Source organism: Astatotilapia calliptera, chromosome 14 (genome assembly GCF_900246225.1).
Source record: "Astatotilapia calliptera chromosome 14, fAstCal1.2, whole genome shotgun sequence".
Lineage (NCBI taxonomy): Eukaryota > Metazoa > Chordata > Actinopteri > Cichliformes > Cichlidae > Astatotilapia > Astatotilapia calliptera.
This window is the reverse complement of record NC_039315.1, coordinates 35,029,617-35,052,427: the sequence shown is the minus strand read 5'-3', so window position 1 is coordinate 35,052,427 and position 22,811 is coordinate 35,029,617. Positions and strand designations below refer to the sequence as shown.

Genomic DNA, 22,811 nt, shown 5'->3' with positions numbered 1-22,811 from the left:
TGAGAACTGAGGAAAAAAACAATGAAGCATGAGCAGGTGAATGGGTGAACATAACAAACATGCAGATAAGTTTAAAGTTTCAGGTGAAAGAAAATGTTGAATCTGTCACTCATATTAGAGCTCCTTTCACAAAGCATGCGTCCTCCTGTGACCTCTCACCTGGATGTGGCCTTCCTCCGGGCCTGTCTGCAGGCTGCTGTTGTTATTGCTGGGTGGGTTCGACTCAGTGGAGAGGAGCTTCTTCGCCTCAGCGCCTCGTTCTTTGATGCACTGCAGACGTCTGGCACAGCTGAGCTGCTGCGAGAGCAGCGACTGGAGCTGGGTACGCTCAATGGAACCCAACAGGATCATTGACTCTGGGAGAGGAGGATAAAAAGGGGCGAAGGAGCAGGTTTTTATGTGAGATAAGGGAAGAGTGTGTAAACTTGTTTTAGAAATAAGGAGTGAGCTAACTGTGGCGATCCCAACCATGTCCTTGAGGCATGTCCTCTTTCTTAAGGTCACATATATATATTTTTTAGGCCTGCTTCTTTTTCTTTCGTCCTCCACTTGTACAGTTGCCTCTTACACTCAACAAAAATATAAACGCAACACCTTTGTTACTGCTCCCATTCCCCATGGGATGGACGTAGAGACCTAAAATTCATTCCAGATACACAATATAACCATCCCTCCCAAACAGTGGTCACAAATCAGTCCAAATGTGTGGTAGTGGGCACATCTGCTATATTGAGATAATCCATCCCACCTCACAGGTGTGCCACATCAGGATGCTGATCTGACATCATGAGTAGTGCACAGGTGTACCTCAGACTGCCCACAACAAAAGGCCACCCTGGAATGTGCAGTTTTTTGCGCTATTGGGGGTCTGGGGACCCAGAACCGGTCAGTATCTGGTGTGACCACCATTTGCCTCATGCAGTGCAACACATCGTCGATTCTAATAGATAAAGTCATGTTAAAAACAGACGTATCTATTGTTCATGTATGTGTTTATTCATGGGGGTAGTGAGTTATTATATGAACATCACAGTGTGTAGCAGTGACTTACCAGCTGATTTGAGCAGGGGTAGAGCCTTTAGTCGACTTTTCATTAGGATGTTTAGCAAGTCTCTGTAGCTGCAGCTGAGTGTGATGTACTGCACGTCGCGCACCATAATGTCCTCCACACGAATGTTATACACCCTGAAATGAGAACGGAGAGGATTATTAATCTGCTGTAGATAGGAAGGACTCGCGAGAGTAGGAAAAACATGAGCATGCTTTTAGGGAAATAAATGGCAGCAACAAAGTTCTGTAGGAAGATTTTTTTTTTATAGATTCTTGTTTAATTCCATGCAGCTCCATTTTAATGGGAGGAGAATCGGGCCCAATGAGGAGCAGCCAACCGCTGTGACTGACCAGCTTCGACTTGAACATCGAAGAAGACAACTTTATGAAATTTGTATCATTTCAGTCACCAAATACCTGATCAGATATTAACTTAGTATTGTTTATGTACATTGATTTCAAGCATTTCCAAATGTTCTTAATTACCTACGTAATACGTTAGTTTTTTGTTTGTTTGTTTTTTTGGGGGGCAGTTATTATTAGCTTTTAATAATGAAACAGTTAAAATTATTCTTGTTTGACGTTTCCCACTTCTAGTTTTTCAAAAGGCCAAAACCTATTTATCATGACAGTTGTGTGCTTGTGTTTCTCCAGTGTATACATACTCGTGCTGACCCCAGCCCAGCTCTGGGAGATAGGGAAGCTTCTTTATCTTGATGATGGAGTCATAGATGGAGGGCTGCAGGGACTGGGCCACAAGGTTGGCCAGGACCACTGCTATCAGGGCCGGCAGAAGGTGGGAGATCTGTCCAGTCAACTCAAGCACCATGACCACGGTGGAAAATGAGTGGCTGACTGCTCCGGACAAAGCTGCAGCACCTTTTGTTGGGAAGAGGAACAGCGAGAAAAATTACTGCTTAAATGTTTGTGTGCTACAGTTGTGCCAAAAACCCAGTTGCAGCATGGCAGACCAACAACTAGCCTAGCCAGTTGAGGCACTAGTTCAAATGGTGACCATACAGCGTGACTTTCGTGGCCTTCTGCAGGACTAGTCCAAGTGCCAGATGGATGTGGTGGAGAGCCTAGCTGTAGGGTTGGCTCCTTGCTGGCACCACCACTACTCCCAATGTGGAGGTGACTCTATACCACATGGGAGAGGGTGCACTTAAGGAAGATTGGACACTGTGGCTGCTGCCTCTGCTGATGAGGAAGCTCAGCTGGCGGCTCTCAGCTCACCTGTGATGGCAAGGGGTTGTTTTGCAGATGGCCAATGGGAAAATGTTGACCAGCTGGAGCTCACACTGAAGGACCACCTCCAACGATTCACAGGAGACTTGACGGGGCATGAGGACCGGCCGTACTCTTATGCCAGACGCCTTGTTTGGCGCAGTTGCCAGGTGACTACCGCCCTATAGTTGTGGCCCGGCCCTGGCTCTGGTGGAGACGGGGGTACTCGAACACTTTGTGGAGGGGCTCCCCGTAGGGTTGGGCGAAATATCGAGTTTTTTTAAAAATATCGATATATTTTCATACGAGATATAAGATGTGACAATATCGTTTATATTGATATAGTCTATGTTACGTTATAATTATACTTGTGGAGCTGCAGGTTTGCCTGTCTTTCGTCCACTTTTGTCTCTACGCAACGTTATTCGGCCTCGCCTCTCCTTCACTGAACACAACTCCCCCTCCCCCATAGCTTCACCTGCAGGCAATGACAAGATTCTCCAGCTGCCTCCCTCTTCCCGCTCCACCACAACCACCCACACATGCAGGGCCTTGGAGTAGGGGTATGTCACCAGGGTGCAGAGGAGGCTACCCCCCCCCCCCGCCCCCGTCCCCCGTCCCCTTCTGGCTGCCTCTGCCTCAATTTTATCTCACAACTTAGACATTCACATTACTCACACTCTCATTACACATACATATAGGATCTTGGGGGTGGGCACGATACACGGAGTCCAAATTACCATCAGGGTGTACACCCCACCCCTGGCGTCGTTGCCCACCTCTCAAGGTTAAATACACGTAGACATTGAGAGCTAGCAGGAGGGGCTATGCGCTTACCTGCTGCTCTCTGGCAGGTAGCTCCATGCCCTCCTGGGTTTTAAATGCACCTTAGAACACACATGCATCAACACTACAATGAGCGGGTGGAGGGAGGTTTGGAGTCTTCTCTCACCCCCATTCTCTGCGACCTGCTGGAGCGGGGGGGCTAGGAGGAGGAGTTGGCCGTCCGACTGCGGTCTGGAGTGTGGGGCCTCCCTGCTGCTGCGGAGTTGGGGCGGTCTGCCTCCCCCCACCGCAGGGAAAAGGATAACACCACCTGGGTCTGGGTGCAGTTCCCCCCTCCAGGGGCAAGGGTACCTATACCCGGGGCTTAGAGTACGCTTGGGGAGTGTGATCGTGTGTACAGCGTCTCTTTATGTCTGTCTCCACGTTGGTTGAGTGTGGAGTAAGTGCATATGAGAGCATGAGGGTGGGAATGGATGTTTGTATATGTGTGTGCCTGTATGTCTGTGTCTATATGTCAGGTTGGGTGTCAGGTGCCACCTCTCTGGGGACATCTCAGGCCCTCCAAGGTTTGGAGGCCTATCTCCACCCACCACCACTTCCCCTGCCAGTGGCGGACTCCCTCAGACATTGGTGCGTTGGTGGTTCTTTGTGTCCGGGGATGGGCGTCCAGGTACACACCGGCTCACTCCTTGGCGGCCGCTTATCGGGGCCTGGAGCCTGGGGCTCGCTCGGGCCACTTCGGAGGTGGGGTGCCCTCGGCCTCTCGGCCTGGGGCTCGGTCACTCAGGCGCAGCTGGCTGCCGGCGGAGCTCACGGGCGCATCACTGCAACTCCCCCTGGCTTCTGCTCCGCGGCTGCTGAGTGAGCCCTCATCTGGGACTCTCCTCAGCTCTTACTGGGACAGTGGCGCGGCTGCCCCTCTGTTGGTCTTCCTTGGTCTCTTGTGTTCTGGGGGCCTCTGGATGTCTGGAGTTTTGATCTCCTCCATACCTGCTTCATCATTGTGATGTTGTTTATTCTATTACTCTTGTTCTCTTCTGCTTGTTTTCTTTTTTCTTTCTCAACAGGTGATCCAGGTGATCGATATATTTTTTTTTTCTGCTCATTCTGTTGGTTTTCTTTTTTGCCCTTCTCCCCCGTCCCTCTTCTCAGCTGTTTCTCTTTCCCTCTTTCTTTCTCCCCTTCTTTCCCCCAGTCAAGTCTGTCCCGTATTCAGCAAGTGAAAATAAAATAAACAATAAAAGGTGAATCAAATGGACCATTACGGCAAGGCTGGGATGGTCAATTTGGTAAAGTAAATCCGTTGGGCATCTTTCTTTGCCTTTAGACAACAATTCTGATGGCAAAAGAGCCAAACGGGACAGGCAGAAAAAAAAAAAAAAAAGACAAGATGAAAGCGGAAAATCAGCGCGCCTTATGTATGAATTCTGGTTGTGCTTACTGACCACGAACCGATTTTATGTGGAACACAGCGCTCAGCAATCTGTCAAAAAATGTTTTAATATGACTTTGCTAAGCTACGGAGCTGCACCGCTTGATGGATTGTCAGAGGATTACGGCTACCGGGGAGGAGCCTCGCGGAGTGATACGTACTGTGTGTGTATAAGGACCACAAATGGCACCTGTTCAGAGACGTGGTGCAGCTGTGAAATCTGTCTCTTTGTTATTATGCTCAGCGTCTATCAGTTTACATTTTGACTGCACAATTGTGAGCTTTTTGTTATGCACAAAAACAACATTGTTTTCTTTTATTTATGGACCATGATTATTTAATAAATGCTGATAATTTATTTTTGAGTAATTTCTTCATGTACATCTACGCTGTATGTAAATAAAAGTGCCCGTGTGACAGCTGGGACACAGTGTGACTAGAACTCTTTTTGTTCTTAACTTAAAACTTAAAACTTAAAAAAAAAAAATCGAGATATATATCTTATATCGCCATCCAGCTAAAAAATATCGAGATATGAATTTTGGGTCACATCGCCCAGCCCTAGCTCCCCGCTCGAACGTTGGAGTGGGCCTGAAGCCAATATTTCCATTTGGACAGCTACAGACCAGATCAGTTTTCGGCGGAGCATATGCAATGGAAGTCCATGGTCCTGGAGTGCCTGAGGCAGGTGGGGCTCTTAGCCAACCCAAAGAAGTGTACAGTTGGACAGAGGTACAGTATCTATCTGCAGGCAACCTTCAGATAGAGAAAACGACAGCCATCGTATCTTGCCCATGTTGCACGACCAGAGAGGAGGTGAGGTGGTGCTTGGGAGATGGAAGCATGTAAATATAAAAATAACCACTGCAGCCAAAAAGAGTGCCTGACGAGCCCAGTAAGCTATTAAGACTCGACTGTACACTGTGTTCGTGTTTTCCTCCGAAACAATAAAGTTCTGCTGGAGCAGCCTTTCAACGCTTCTTTCTCTCGCTAGCAAAGTAAAGCTAGTTACTGGCCTGGCCGAGGTAACAAGAGAGTGCAAACATGTTGAGGGCTGTGTTAGTTCAGTGAGAGATTTATTTGGAAGGAAAATTTTCACTTGTAGTCGAAAACTAATGTGTATGCTTATGCCTGCATTTTTATTTTGTTAAATACAAACAAAATAGCAAAAGTGCTGCCACGTGTCTGGCCAGAAAGAGCTGTTTATTTGAAACTACTGTACTATACTGTGCTATACTGCTGGGTGACTGTCTTCTACTCGTCAAATACATTTCATTGCAATGCTGACCCTGTGCTAACTTGCATATGACAAATGAAACTGAAAGGATTCAGATAGTTAAGAGTGAGAAAAAAATTGTTTTCATGTTTGCAATTTTGTCTTGTTACACAATATTTGGAATTAAATAAAACAAACAACACACTACATTTTAGGAAATATTAGTGGGTGTTTTTGTTTTTTTGTACTACTTGGACACTTAAGTGGCCCTCCAATGAGATGACGGTGCCAGAAGTGGCCCGCGGCTCATTTGAGTTTGAGACCCCTGCCTGTTTAAGGCCTTCCAAGTTGGGGCAGCTTTGTCCCAGCAGGTGAGGGGGTTTGACTGTCTGGTCATTTATATAAGCCAGAAGCTATCTGAGCGGGAAGGTAGATACAGCTCTGTGGACGAGCAGTATCTGGCAATACAGTGGTTGGTTGACCTTCTTCATTACTACCTCCTGGGCGACTCTTTTATCCTCTGTTCAGATCATGCGCCACTACAGTGTCTCCACTGGAAAGCAAAAGTGCTGAAACATTCACGAAACTCCCGAGGTGTGTGCATAGGGTTCTTTGTGAGCTACAAGGGTCTCCAAAATGTTAAGAATGTTATTTTATTTACTTTGTACCAAAGAAAGTATTTGTCATTTTAAGTAGAATGTAGTCAGGAGAGAGTCGCTAACTTACCCACCACAGCGTAGCCTCCTGGCACTATGGGATAGATAGCATGACCTGCATGAATGCCTTCCGGGAACCAGTATGCCATGCATTCTCCAACCAGACGCCCCAAGCCGGCCCCTGAAATGTGGAAGGAGATAGAGATTCACAATCAGTATGTGGCTGTTTATCAAAATCAGCAGTTCTTAGACTTGCAAGAATTTTCAAACATGTGCACAGAAAACTGAAATCGCTGTGGCTTGAGCACCATCAGCCTGACAAAAATAAATTGCTAAGTCAAAATATAAAACTTATCTAAAACAAAAAAAGTATTGAGTTTTGAAATCATTATTGAATCAGTCACTACAGTAATCTAAAATAGGGTTGTCAAACTTTGGTTCAGGGGCCAAAATGAACCTTGCAAAGACTCCAATGTGGTCCACTGGAGAACTCTGGAAAATGAAGGAGTTCACAGATTTTAGTCTTGGAAAAGGCCGACTGGGGAACCAAGAACTCAGTCTCTACAGGACTGGAAACAGTGCGTTAAGTGTCACCGGGCTGGTGAACAGAAAACCCAGTGATATATTCTGCTGACTCAAAGACCTAAACGTCACCTTGAACATTGTCCAATTCTGAGACAATAATTTCACTTACTTTGCTGTCAGCTTCACAAACACCAAAATCATTGAAATAATCTCAGCTCAAAAACATTCTTGCACCCATTTCTGTTATTCAGGCGGGGACAGCTGACGCCCAGCTGTTGCCAGTGCTTGTCCTGTCTTCCAATGTGAGGGCAGCCTACTCCTGCACCCGCACCTACTCGGGTGGGATTGCCATTCAGTCTAGAAAAATTTGCATTTCCTGCGAAAATGCAGTGTGGATGCTTAAAGCTGAAGCTGTATGCAAAAAGTAGCTGAAAAAGCTGAAAAGTTGCAGAAATTGTAAAAACTTTGCAGAAGCAAAGGAACATTGCTAAAATGTAATAATTTAGCAGAACTGCAATATCTTAGAGGAAACATAATACTTGGCAGAAATACAATAGCATAGCAGAACTTAGCAGCAATATTGTAACTTACCAGAAACATAACTTCTCAAAAATACAAGAATTTAGGAGAAATAGTATAAGATAACAGAAAGAATATATTTAGCCAAAAATACTTAAACATTACAGAAACACTATGATTTAGAAAAATAATACAACATAGCAGAAATACTGTGATTTACAGGAGACACTGTGATGAACTATGAATATTGTAATTTTAAATTAATACTATGTTTTAGCACAAATACTATAATTTGACAGAAATACTATCATTTGGCAGAAATACTGTTTCCGCACAAATACTCTGGTTTAGCACAAATATTATAACATAGCAGAAATATAATTATATAGCAGAAATGCTATATTTAGAAAGAAAAATATAATATAGTAGAAATAGTATGATTTAGCAGAAATACTATGATTGAGCAGAAGTACTAAGATGTAGTAAAAGTACTTTGATTTAACAGAATTACAATTATGGAGGAGTAATACTTTAAAATGGGAGAAATAGCCTAAAGGGAAGAGTATTTGTGCCATGGAGTGTTAACAAGAATGTGAGGTCCATATTAGAAAAGCTGGTAAAATCATAAAAGTTTGCAGAATTGTAATAAATGATGAATATGAATTACTGGTCTGTGACAGTGTATTAATTTGTAGGGAAAAAAACATGTTGACCAAGGTGGAATCGAACCCACGATCTTTGGCTTGCAGACCCGTGTCATTACCAACTGCGCCACTGGGAAAGAGAGCAGCCGCTTTGAAAAACAGGGTGATGAGCAGTCAGAATTAGATCGCGGTGAGAGGCGAAAAACGCCGTTTTTTGGAGTTACAAAACGTTGTGTAACTCAAAAACTAGGTGGACTAGAAGCATACTTGTACTGGGTGAATCAGCGGACTTTGGTGTACTTTGACTGCGATTTTCATTGCTCTATATACATCCGTCGCTGAGATATGACGAGAGAGGAAATGGAAAACCTCAGATATGATTGGCTGGCTGGGAGGCCGTGCAGGCCCTGATATGTGATATGTGTCTGAGTCCTCACAGAGGATTGGCTGCCTGGCAGAAATATATAGAAATAGTATGATTAAGCATAAATACTACATTTAGCAGAAATACTATAGTAAGCACAAATCCTATAAAAAGCAGAATGAGTATATTAAGCACAAATCCTATTAAAAGCAGAAATAGTATGATTTAGCACAATAGTAATAAGTTAAACAGAAAAATCGGAAAAGCAAAATGGACAGCTGAAAAAATGCTGAACATGCTGAGGGTCCCTCAAATATACTTGTTAAATGAAAAAAATCAGCAAAAAAAATATATAACAGCCACACAATCAGAAATATGTACACATAAGGAAACACACATGCACAGAGAGACACACACACAAGATCCAATTCAGTCAACCAGTCTAAATATATTGAATTTGAAGCTTAGAATGAGATCATCCCATTAAAAGGCTTTCTCTCTCTCCCTCTCTCTGTCACACACACACACACACACACACACACACACACACACACACACACACACACACACACACACACACACACACACACACACACACACACACACACACAGGGAGAGAGAAGTAAGTTTCTAGGTCAGCCTGGGAGCTGCTGAATTTGAATCCACCAATCAGAGAGCCTGTGCACTTTTTCCCTCCAAAACAGGTGCTTCTGTTTACACACGCAGCACAGAGACACACAGGATTTTTGCAGTCTATTTCTCATAGTGACGACTCCCCTCAAACAAATGACCATAATTTCCTAACCGTAGAGGCTAGAAGGGTCATTCTTACACCGTTTTGTTCAGAAGAGATGGGGGAATCTTCAAGTGTTGACAATTTATCATTAAAATATGAATTTTTAGAGATATATGACATGGATGACTTGTTGACTTAGAAGCCATGAATTCCCCAATATGCAAATTTGAATGCCTGGAGCCCACATACATGATTGGCTGCCTGGGAAGCTGTGCAGGCCCTGATTTGTGGATTTGAATTCCTCAGCCCTCAGATATGATTGACTGGCTTAGAAGCCATGAAGGCCCCAATATGCAAATTTGTATTCCTCAGCCCACATATATGATTGGCTGGGAAACCGTGCAGGCCCTCATTTGAAAATTTGAATGTCTCAGTCCTCACAGAGGATTGGCTGCCTGGGGACCTGGCAGAAATATATAGAAATACTATGATTAAGCATAAATACTACATTTAGTAGAAATACTATGTTTTAGCACAAATCCTATAAAAAGCAGAAATACTATAATTTAGCAGAAATACTATATTAGGCACAAATCCTATAAAAAGCAGAAATACTATATTAGGCACAAATCCTATAAAAAGCAGAAATACTATATTAGGCACAAATCCTATAAAAAGCAGAAATACTATATTAGGCACAAATAGTATAAAAAGCAGAAATACTATATTTAGCAGAAATACTATATTAGGCACAAATCCTATAAAAAGCAGAAATACTATATTAGGCACAAATCCTATAAAAAGCAGAAATACTATATTTAGCAGAAATACTATATTAGGCACAAATCCTATGAAAAGCAGAAATAGTATGATTTAGCAGAATAGTAATAACTTACAAAATTACAAATATGGAGGCATATTGAAACACAAATGCACAGAGGGACACACAAACACAGGCTCTAATCCAGTCAACCAGTCTAACTATATTCAATTTAAATCCTACAATGACATGCTGCCAAATAAGGGCAGGGTCCTCTCTCTCCCACTAAACACACACACACACACACACACACACACACACACACACACACACACAGACAGACACAGAGGGAGAGAGCTGCCAAATTTAAATCCACCAATCAGAGTGGCTGTTTACGTTTTCCCGCCAAAACAGGTGCTTCTGTTTACACACGCAGCACAGAGAGACACAGGATTATTGCAGTCTATTTCTCATAGTGAGGACTCCCCTCAAACAAATGACCATCATTTCCTAACTATAGGGGCTAGAGCGGTCATTCTTACACCGTTTTGTTCAGAAGTGATTGGGGAATCTTCAAGTGTTGACAATTTATCATTAAAATATGAATTATTAAAGATATTTGACTTGTAATGCACCATAACTGAGTAGAGCGAAGCAAAAACTGCCTTGACTTGCCCTCAAACAACGCTTTCTAACTCTAAATCTATTTGGAGTATCGATATCATTCTTTCACCGTAAGAGACAGCAGGCTTTGGTGAACAGTCATGGAAATTTTCAGGTCTCTGTGGAAATCCAACAAAAAGTTATGACGAGAGAAAAAAGTGCTTCATTTCCAGAGTTTGAAATCTGAAGAAATCTGAGCGAAGGACGAATTTCCTACCCTCAAACAAGTCCAACTCATTTCAGAACGGTAATAGGTGAGAAAGAAATTCTTGAATTGTGAGCGTCAGGAGTGTCTGAAGATATACCGGGACAAGCCTCATGTCTTAAAGTCGCTTCGTTAAGGAGATATGACGATTCGAATATGCCTCTCATTACAGAAATGCAGCGGTGATTTTGAACAAGCTCTCCATTGACTTTATATGGAGAGTTTTGAGACCTTGTGTTGGTCTGAGGAGATTTGCCAAAATTCTATAAATCCCACAACAATGATAGTGACATGTTCTGAAAGCCAGCAAAAATACCTACGTTTTGATGTATAATTTGTGGAAGTTGAGTGAAAATTGAGCAAGTAGCAAGAAGTTGTTCGGACATGAAGAGAAGACTGCAAAAGCTTCAGTGTCACACTGGAAGCCAAGAGCATAGCAACCATAACAACGCATGTATTTTGTGAAAAATCACAATTTTGCAACTCAAAACTTTAAGAGGCATAAAAGTAAAACGGTAAAAGATTTGAAAAAGCTGAATCATACCTGAATAGCCCAATAATTTGTGAACATTTTAAAATTTGAATGGTTGTTCTAGGCGAAAGTATGAGGAAGTAGTTAGGTTTCAAAAACAAGCAAAATTTAGCAGAATTTTGGAAGTTTTCCATTCATTTCAATGGGACAAATTAAATGCAAATTTAATACATGCGTTAATACATGCGTTTAATACATGCGTTGTTATGGTTGCTATGATCTTGGCTTCCAGTGTGCCACTGAAGGTTTTGCAATTTTCACTTCATGTCCGAACAACTTCTTGCTACTTGCTCAATTTTCACTCAACTTCCACAAATTATACATCAAAACGTAGGTATTTTTGCTGGCTTTCAGAACATGTCACTATCATTGTTGTGGGATTTATAGAATTTTGGCAAATCTCCTCAGACCAACACAAGGTCTCAAAACTCTCCATATAAAGTCAATGGAGAGCTTGTTCAAAATCACCGCTGCATTTCTGTAATGAGAGGCATATTCGAATCGTCATATCTCCTTAACGAAGCGACTTTAAGACATGAGGCTTGTCCCGGTATATCTTCAGACACTCATGACGCTCACAATTCAAGAATTTCTTTCTCACCTATTACCGTTCTGAAATGAGTTGGACTTGTTTGAGGGTAGGAAATTCGTCCTTCGCTCAGATTTCTTCAGATTTCAAACTCTGGAAATGAAGCACTTTTTTCTCTTGTCAAAACTTTTTGTTGGATTTCCACAGAGACCTGAAAATTTCCATGATTGTTCACCAAAGCCTGCTGTCTCTTACGGTGAAAGAATGATATCGATACTCCAAATAGATTTAGAGTTAGAAAGCGTTGTTTGAGGGCAAGTCAAGGCGGTTTTTGCTTCGCTCTACTCAGTTATGGTGCATTACAAGTCAAATATCTTTAATAATTCATATTTTAATGATAAATTGTTAACACTGGAAGATTCCCCCATCTCTTCTGAACAAAACGGTGTAAGAATGACCGCTCTAGCCCCTACGGTTAGGAAATTATGGTCATTTGTTTGAGGGGAGTCCTCACTATGAGAAATAGGCTGCAATAATCCTGTGCCTCTCTGTGCTGCGTGTGTAAAAAGATGCACCTGTTTTGGCGGGAAAACATAAACAGCCACTCTGATTGGTGGATTTAAATTCGGCAGCTCTCTCCCTCTGTGTGTGTGTGTGTGTGTGTGTGTGTGTGTGTGTGTGTGTGTGTGTGTGTGTGTGTGTGTGTGTGTGTTTAGTGGGAGAGAGAGGACCCTGCCCTTATTTGGCAGCATGTCATTGTAGGATTTAAATTGAATATAGTTAGACTGGTTGACTGGATTAGAGCCTGTGTTTGTGTGTCCCTCTGTGCATTTGTGTTTCAATATGCCTCCATATTTGTAATTTTGTAAGTTATTACTATTCTGCTAAATCATAGTATTTCTGGTACTTTTCGGTACTTGTGCTAAATACAGTATTTCTGCTAAATCATACTATTTCTGCTTTTCATAAGATTTGTGCCTAATATAGTATTTCTGCTAAATTATAGTATTTATTCTTTTTATAAGATTTGTGCCTAACATAGTATTTCTGCTAAATTATAGCATTTCTGCTTTTTATATTATTTGTACCTAATATAGTATTTCTGCTTTTTATAGGATTTGTGCTTAATATAGTATTTCTGCTAAATTATAGTATTTCTGCTTTTTATAGGATTTGTGCTAAACCATAGTATTTCTACTAAATGTAGTATTTATGCTTAATCATAGTATTTCTATATATTTCTGCCAGGGGCCTGTTCTTCGTACCTCGCTAAGTAAGTTAGCTGGATTAGATTGTTGACGATTTTGCGTGATCCTGGATCGTTCGGTTCCCCGAAGCTCATCCGGGACTTGCTGTCATAGCAACAGAGCCGTAAGCGTAAACCTGCTCCCGAGCAGGTTTACTTTATGTAAACAGGATTAGATCGCGGCCACGCAGGTATGTCCGCTTCATTTATACGAAAGCAACAGCGATATTCCACCACTGTTTCACCATAAATAAATAACATCAATGTAACTAAAGATAATGCAGCACTTGATCCTTTTATTGATGTCACACAGATACATACAGGTCATTTCCTAAAAAAGGGAAATGTACTATTAACATTCTATTACATGTATGTGATTATTACAGATGTAATTCATATTTCAGAGTAGTAATTGTAAATTACTTCGTGTAATCAAGATGGGAGACCACGGCTATAAAAGCGAAGGTGGATTTGGGAAGCCTGTCGCAACCATGTCCTGTCCGTATACGCGACCAACCCATTGTGGAAGGTGCAAGATTGATAAGGAGAGTCCTCAGAATTCAGCGTATATTGCGGGATAGACAGGATCCTTTAGCTCAGCGCGACAGTGTGCTCATTGAGAGATATCGATATTCCCGTGAGGGTATTATTTACTTAACCAACTTGTTGACGAGGGGGTGCAGGACCACCACCTGTCTTTTTTTCCTCTGCCCTTTTCTTGGTTGCTGTTATGAACAAACTAACAGAGTATTACAGGCCAGTATTACCTTGCCAAGAGACGAAAAGCAATCTAAGAGATAAATATTACCATTCTGTAGAATACTCCTGTATTCCACTTTTACTTGTTCCCATGTTCTTGTGGGTCCTGTTGTGGCTCTAATGTGAAAGGGGATATAATATAACATATTATAATATAATATAATGCCATATGATATTGGACAATATAGTGTCATATGATAGATCTACCCTACCGCCTACTGGTGTTGGCCAGAGGGGCCGATGGCGCGATATGGCAGCCTGGCTAAAACCGTAGCTGCCTCCACCAGTGTGTGAATGTGGGAGTGAATGAATAGTGGTATCGTACAGCGCTTTGGGTGCCTTGGAAAGCGCTATATAAACCCAATCCATTATTATTATTATTATTAAATTACCTACGAGTTTGATTTGTCAGCAACTTTCTGCCAGCCCCTCTCTCCTTGCTTTTGCAGCCTTTGCAGTGTTCTCTTGCGTTTTAATTAAACTCTGAAACTCCTGAAATCCCTCAATCAAGAGTTCTTGCTCTGCTGCCGGAAAATACCGTGCACGCCCCTTCGACATTTTCGCCGACCAATCAGCGGGTTGCCGATCAATGTTTCTACTATCGATGCGTAGCCCCTTTTACGACACCCAGTGATGTCACATTACTGCGTCCAGCTGTACTAATTGTCAACAGCAGGTGTGTTCGGGGAACCGGATTAGCGAGCTCACGGTTAGCGCGATAGTTTGGTCTTGGATGTGTCATTTGATCTTGGATGTAGTAAGCGACGTACGAAGAACAGGCCCCAGGTCCCCAGATAGCCAATCCTCTGTGAGGACTGAGACATTCAAATTTTCAAATCAGGGCCTGCACGGCTTCCCAGCCAATCATATATGTGTCCTGAGGCATTCAAATTTGCATATTGGGGCCTTCATGGCTTCTAAGCCAGCCAATCATATCAGGGCTGAGGAATTCAAATCCACAAATCAGGGCCTGCACGGCTTCCCAGCCAGCCAATCATATATGTGGCCTCAGCCATTCAAATTTGCATATTGGGGAATTCGTGGCTTCTAAGTCAATAAGTCATCCATGTCATATATCTCTAAAAATTCATATTTTAATGATAAATTGTCAACACTTGAAGATTCCCCAATCACTTCTGAACAAAACGGTGTCAGAATGACCGCTCTAGCCCCTACGGTTAGGAAATTATGGTCATTTGTTTGAGGGGAGTCGTCACTATGAGAAATAGGCTGCAATAATCCTGTGCCTCTCTGTGCTGCGTGTGTAAAAAGATGCACCTGTTTTGGCAGGAAAACGTAAACAGCCACTCTGATTGGTGGATTTAAATTCGGCAGCTCTCTCCCTCTGTGTGTGTGTGTGTGTGTGTGTGTGTGTGTGTGTGTGTGTGTGTGTGTGTGTGTGTGTTTAGTGGGAGAGAGAGGACCCTGCCCTTATTTGGCAGAATGTCATTGTAGGATTTAAATTGAATATAGTTAGACTGGTTGATTGGATTAGAGCCTGTGTTTGTGTGTCCCTCTGTGCATTTGTGTTTCAATATGCCTCCATATTTGTAATTTTGTAAGTTATTACTATTCTGCTAAATCATAGTATTTCTGGTACTTTTCGGTACTTGTGCTAAATACAGTATTTCTGCTAAATCATACTATTTCTGCTTTTCATAAGATTTGTGCCTAATATAGTATTTCTGCTTTTTATAGGATTTGTACCTAATATAGTATTTCTGCTTTTTATAGGATTTGTGCTTAATATAGTATTTCTGCTAAATTATAGTATTTCTGCTTTTTATAGGATTTGTGCTAAAACATAGTATTTCTACTAAATGTAGTATTTATGCTTAATCATAGTATTTCTATATATTTCTGCCAGGTCCCCAGATAGCCAATCCTCTGTGAGGACTGAGACATTCAAATTTTCAAATCAGGGCCTGCACGGCTTCCCAGCCAATCATATATGTGTCCTGAGGCATTCAAATTTGCATATTGGGGCCTTCATGGCTTCTAAGCCAGCCAATCATATCAGGGCTGAGGAAATCAAATCCACAAATCAGGGCCTGCACGGCTTCCCAGCCAGCCAATCATATATGTGGCCTCAGCCATTCAAATTTGCATATTGGGGAATTCATGGCTTCTAAGTCAATAAGTCATCCATGTCATATATCTCTAAAAATTCATATTTTAATGATAAATTGTCAACACTTGAAGATTCCCCAATCACTTCTGAACAAAACGGTGTAAGAATGACCTTTCTAGCCCCTACAGTTAGGAAATATGGTCATTTGTTTGAGGGGAGTCGTCACTATGAGAAATAGACTGCAATAATCCTGTGTCTCTCTGTGCTGCGTGTGTAAACAGAAGCACCTGTTTTGGCGGGAAAAAGTACACAGCCACTCTGATTGGTGGATTCAAATTCAGCAGCTCTCTCCCTCTGTGTGTTTGTGTGTGTGTGTGTGTGTGTGTGTGTGTGTGTGTGTGTGTGTGTGTGTGTGAGACAGAGAGAGAGGGAGAGAGAGAGAGAGAGAGAGAGAGAGAGAAAGCCTTTTAATGGGATGATCTCATTGTAAGATTCAAATTCAATATATTTAGACTGGTTGACTGAATTGGATCTTGTGTGTGTCTCTCTCTCTGCATGTGTGTTTCCTCATGTGTACATATTTGTAATTGTGTGGCTGTCATAAATTTTTTTGCAGATTTTTGTCATTTAACAAGTATATTTGAGGGACCCTCAGCATGTTCAGCATTTTTTCAGCTGTCCATTTTGCTTTTCCAATTTTTCTGTTTAACTTATTACTATTGTGCTAAATCATACTATTTCTGCTATTTTATAAGATTTGTGCTTAATATACTATTTCTGCTTTTATAGGATTTGTGCTTAATATAGTATTTCTGCTTTTTATAAGATTTGTGCTTAATATAGTATTTCTGCTAAATGTAGTATTTATGCTTAATCATATTATTTCTGCTTTTCATAGGATTTGTGCTTAATATAGTATTTCTGCTAAATTTAGTATTTCTGATTAATTATAGTCTTTCTACTAAATCATAGTACAGTATTTCTGCTTTTTATGGGATTTGTGCTAAAACAAAGTATTTCTACTAAATGTAGTATTTATGCTTAATCATACCATTTCTGCTTTTTATAGGATTTGTGCTTAATATAGTATTTCTGCTAAATTATAGTATTTTTGCCAAATTATAATATTTGTGCTAAAACATAGTCTTAATTTAAAATTACAATATTCATAGTTCATCACAGTGTCTCTGGTAAATCACAATATTTCTGCTCTGTTGTACTATTTTTCTAAATCATAGTGTTTCTGTAATGTTTAAGTATTTTTGGCTAAATATATTCTTTCTGTTATCTTATACTATTTCTCCTAAATTCTTGTATGTTTGAGAAGTTATCATGTTTCTGGTAAGTTACAATATTTCTGCTAAATTCTGCTATGCTATTGTATTTCTGCCAAGTATTATGTTTCCTCTAAGATATTGCAGTTCTGCTAAGTTATTCCATTTTAGCAAACTTCTTTTGCTTCTGCAAAGTTTTTACAATTTCTGCAACTTTTCAGCTTTTTCAGCTACTTTTTGCATACAGCTTCAGCTTTAAGCATCCACACTGCATTTTCGCAGGAAATGCAAATTTTTCTAGTTTCACTTACTTTGCTGTCAGCTTCACAAACACCAAAATCATTGAAATAATCTCAGCTCAAAAACATTTTTGCACCCATTTCTGTTATTCAGGCGGGGACAGCTGACGCCCAGCTGTTGCCAGTGCTTGTCCTGTCTTCCAATGTGAGGGCAGCCTACTCCTGCACCCGCACCTACTCGGGTGGGATTGCCATTCAGTCTGCTCCAGTACCCATGCTGGTCCCCAGGGTGAGGCCAGCCAAGACACGGTTGCCTATGGCTTGCCCATCAGCTTGAAATGACGAAATGCAATATCCCAGAATCCATTTCGCCCAAAACTCAAACGAGGCAGTGGCGGAGGAACACAGAGTGGCAGAGTTTGAAAGATTACTCTGTCTGGGTCACAAAATAAACTTTTAAGATATTTTCATGCGAGAATGGTGCTGTGTAAACTTCAAATATCTGCTCGATTTATCAACACATCACATATTTGCAAAAGTGCTCTAACGTTCTCGGAGATGCCTGTTGAAGGAGTATTGAAGGTCTCTGTTTTGAGGTTTCTTACCACTCTACAGTTTCAGTGCTCCTCGATGGGTAGTTGGCAAATGTTTGTAGGCAAGTCAATTTCTTCTTGACTATCATTACTGCAAACTACTGTCAACCCCAGCAATCTGCTAGTAACCAAATCATTCACAATGTTTTCTGTAGTATTGGCGTAAAAACAGCAAGCAAGCAACTTCACACAACCACTAGCTAAACCCTTCAAGAATACTTCTTTTGTCCACTGGTGATTACTCACAGCTAGGCATGCATGACATTACTTGAACTTCCAGTAACACAGTGAGGAATCTGACTCAATGCACATGTTAAACAAAATATATGTCTGCCTTTATTCACTTTTTAAACATGCTACACAAATATTTTGTCTGAGTGATGTTGAAAAACAAATTCATGGATGTGTTACTTCTAGGCTGGAATGCTGTCAGTCGTTATTATCTGGATGTCCTAAAAACTCCCTGATAAGCATTCAGTTAGTCATCTCTACTTTCAAGATTAGGCTTCAAACTTTCCTTTTTGCCAAAGCATATCATTAGGGCTGGTGACCCTGAATCCTTCCTTAGTTATGCTGCCTTAGGTCTAGCCTGCTGGGGGAGTCTTTCCTTTTTCCCATTTCTTTTCATTCTGTGTGTATATATACAACTACAATTTTTATTTATTAATCTCTGGCTGTCTTCAACTGTGCCTTTATCCTGTTTCTCTCCCCTCACAGTCATGGCAAATGACTGTTCACCCCTGAGCCTTGTGTTAACGCCTTCAAATGTGTTTCATCTGTTCTTCTTCACAGAAAAACACACATCTTACCAATGACAAGTACTGGCATGAAGGCTCCATAGGGCACTGGCATGGTGATGGCCAAGGCACACATCCAGAACTAAAAGAAGAAGAAGACATCAACAGAAAGAATAGGGTGACATTCCAGGAGCTGCATGGTATTATCTGGTGTGTTTCTAGATTCCAGCTCACCACAAGGCAGACCGCAGTCTAAACCCAGATGCTACTTTATACAGACCTTGACCTATTTGGTTTCAATGTGCGATTTCTGTTTTACTCTGCTCAAAGTTTTTTAGATTTACTGTAGGGTTATTTTAATTTGCACAGCTCTTTTCTATAGGCTTATTGTAGCCAGTGTGTGCACACAGGATAGGGCTGGGCGATATGACCCAAAATTCATATCTCGATATTATTTACCTGGATGGCGATATAAGATATATATCTCGATTTTTTTTTAAAGCCATAAGTTAAGAACAAAAAGAGAGTTCTTAGTCACACTGTGTCCCAGATGTCACACGGGCACTTTTATTTACATACAGCGTAGATGTACATGAAGAAATTACTCAAAAATAAATTATCAGTATTTATTAAATAATCATGGTCCATAAATAAAAGAAAACAATGTTGTTTTTGTGCATAACAAAAAGCTCACAATTATGCAGTCAAAATGTAAACTAATAGACGCTGAGCATAATAACAAAGAGACAGATTTCACAGCTGCACCACGTCTCTGAACAGGTGCCATTTGTGGTCCTTATACACACACAGTACGTATCACTCCGCGAGGCTCCTCCCCGGTAGCCGTAATCCTCCGACAATCCATCAAGCGGTGCAGCTCCGTAGCTTAGCAAAGTCATATTAAAACATTTTTTGACAGATTGCTGAGCGCTGTGTTCCACATAAAATCGGTTCGCGGTCAGTAAGCACAACCAGAATTCATACATAAGGCGCGCTGTCGATTTTTGAGAAAATGAAAGGATTTTAGGCCGTGCAGCCCCTGTGGGCTGCATGTCGTTAGCGCGGTTAGCTCGTTAGCGCGGTTAGCTCGCTAACACGTTGACGCCGTCCAGCCCAATGCACGGGGCGATCCGCGGTAACTCGCTAACGGAGATTTTCCACTTTCATCTTGTCATTGCCTGCAGGTGAAGCTATGGGGGAGGGGGAGTTGTGTTTAGTGAAGGAGAGGCGAGGCCGAGTAACGCAGCGTAGAGACAAAAGTGGACGAAAGAGGCAAACCTGCGGCTCCACAAGTATAATTATAACGTAACATAGACTATATCGATATAAACGATATTGTCACATCTTATATCTCGCATGAAAATAAATCGATATTTTTAAAAAACTCGATATATCGCCCAGCCCTAACACAGGAGATGCACAAATTGGTCACATGCATTGTAGCTTGCATAGTAAATTGACTGAGGAAGTTTTCTCTGACCAGACATCCTTAAATTTCAGTTGAATACCCTTGGTCTAAATCACGGGTCGGCAACCGTTCTGATAATGCTACTCATTATCAGAACGTTTCCTCAGAAGTCAATGTGCCATATCAACCATTGCATTAGCAATCATGCTCAACAGTTCCACGCTATATAGAATAATTTTAAAGAACTATATTTGTTCGCAGATGTTGGCAAAGTGCAGATCAGCTGTTTTAAACAAAAAGCAAATAAAAAAAAACACTTTTTATCCAAAACAAGAACTCTATAACAGCAAAGGAACTGTACGACAGAAAATACAAATGCTATTTATGGTCTACTCACAAAAGTGATAAGGAAAAATACTAAGGCATGTTTGTTAATACATGTTATTGTGGTCTATGGTCTCCCACTCAGAGACACAGGTCTCCAAGTGTCCGGCAGTCAGACGGCTATGGGAGGTGCTGAGAACATTATTTGTGTGATAGAAAGTCTGCTCACACAGATATGTGGAGCCAAACACTGTCAATAAGGCCTGTGCAATGCTCTGAAGACAGTTACACTTGTCAGGTAGTGATGTCCAGCAGGTGAAAATGCACGAGACAAATCCAGCTGCCCATTAAAGCTTTCTGGTTTAATCAGAAAAGAAAGCATTGGTCCAAACACCTGCATTGTGAATTCGTGGTGCTGATGCTGCGCTGAGCAGACAGCTCTTGAACGTTTGAAGTGTTGGAATGTGGAAGTGGCACAACTAATGTAAGCTAATTAGTGATGTGCACCAGTGGCCCGTCCATAGATTATTATTTTTTAATGCACCTTCTCAGATTAATTCACTGTGTGCCGTGCCATCATTTAACCCTTTGCGTGCCAGCTGTGGCACGCATGCCCAGGGTTGCCGACCCCTTTAGAGTCAAAATGATAGCCTAGCTGGATCATCTTCTTATGTTAAGATGTTTGGAACCATTAACCATAAAATAATCATTCAAAGTTTCTTATTCAAAGACAAGAATGCAGCTTATACGTTTAACATTGACATCAGCTCACTAGCAAGATCGGTGTGACAGAGCCAATATCAGTGTGCACCTGACACTCCTACACCATGATAGAAAATCATGTCCTACCGTCAGTGTTCTTTAAATGCATGTGTGCTGCACACGCAGCTTTCAGACCAACCTAGTATCAAAGCAAAGCATGTAATACATAGAGTGGTCCACTGTTTCCATTTCACACTTTGCCTCTCCAAAGCATGAAATGGACATGCATGCACTAGTTGCACCCGCAGTAAGCTGCAGCACCAGCAGAGGGACATATTTTCTTTCCAGCAAATAAAATTAACATGGGAAAGCTTTTAAAAAGACATTAATAACACATTCACATGTAAGTAAATGTGGACCTCTGGATTAAAAAGGGGGGATAGCACCCCGTGTATGTATAATAAATCCTGTCAGGAATTGTGCATGAATTTAACATACTTTACATAGAATGACAAATTCATTTTATACATTATGAAAACTTGCAGACAGACACATTTACTAGCATAAATCAAACCTACAGCTTTGTACACATATTTTCACCTTACTCTCATTATGGTGAAAAGGGCCAGTGTGCCGAAGACGGTGACTTGTGGGTGCATCCAGACTCGTGCGTTTCCAATGTAGTCAAACTCTTCAGCGATGCCGTCTTTAGTCCATGTGCGGTTGTCCAGTAATGTGACCAAAGCCTCGTTCTGTGTCAGCTGGAAAATTTGGAAAATTAAACAAATAAAAAAAATACAATTACTACGACTGTGACTGAGTCGGAGCTCTTTCACAGATAATAGAAACAGAAACACATGACAGATAGTTGGTGTCCATGTAGAGGAATGCTCAGACCTCTACATCGGAGAGACCAAACAGCCACTTTACAAGCGCATGGCACAACACAGAAGAGCCACCTCCACAGGACAAGACTCAGCAGTCCATCTGCATCTTAAGGATAAAGGTCACTCTTTGAGGATGCCAACGTTCACATTTTGGACAGAGAGGACAGATGGTTTGAAAGAGGAGTGAAAGAAGCCATCTATGTCCACTGTGAGCGACCATCTTTGAATCAGAGGCGGGGGGTTTACGACACCAACTCTCTGCCATTTATAATCCAGTTTTGAGATCCTTCCCAGACGCCTTAACGCCCACTCACATCCTGGGCCATCTGACCTCAGGACATCACATGATAAGGTGGAGCCAGGTTTCACAATGAGCTCACCCGAAACTCTGGCTGATTGGGACCCACACCCAGTTTCACACCTTGGCTCAGGCGATTAGAGGATAATCAGGGGGTCCTTTTGTCCCTCTGTGGGGGGAAACTCCCACTAGGTTTATATCTGGGACTCTCCACCATTTGACCTTAGAACTGAAGAAGCTTCTTGGATGAGAGGTGAAACGTCTTCAAGCAACTTAAAGAAGTCCAGACGCTTTTCTTTGCAAGCTCCTTTGACTACGATGACCTGGATGACTGAGAACCTTCACAGACATATTTCATTCAAAATTCAGTGTTTGGCTTGAAACCCTAGAAGATAATTTCTAATGGTTTCAATATTATCCTTTTATTTA

General features: G+C 41.6%; 1 protein-coding gene across 1 annotated transcript in view; it reads right to left on the bottom strand.

Moving 5' to 3' along the window:
• The window catches only part of LOC113036964 (chloride channel protein 2-like), a 72,956-nt gene that overhangs the window by 7,079 nt on the left and 43,066 nt on the right, over positions 1–22,811 (bottom strand). Inside the window, exons 13-18 of the mRNA XM_026193612.1 lie at positions 21,803–21,958; positions 18,836–18,905; positions 6,438–6,548; positions 1,716–1,929; positions 1,052–1,185; positions 160–356 (exon numbers count right to left, since the gene is read on the bottom strand). Coding sequence (XP_026049397.1) covers positions 160–356; positions 1,052–1,185; positions 1,716–1,929; positions 6,438–6,548; positions 18,836–18,905; positions 21,803–21,958 — 882 coding nt within the window. The remainder of the gene's footprint in view (positions 1–159; positions 357–1,051; positions 1,186–1,715; positions 1,930–6,437; positions 6,549–18,835; positions 18,906–21,802; positions 21,959–22,811) is intronic.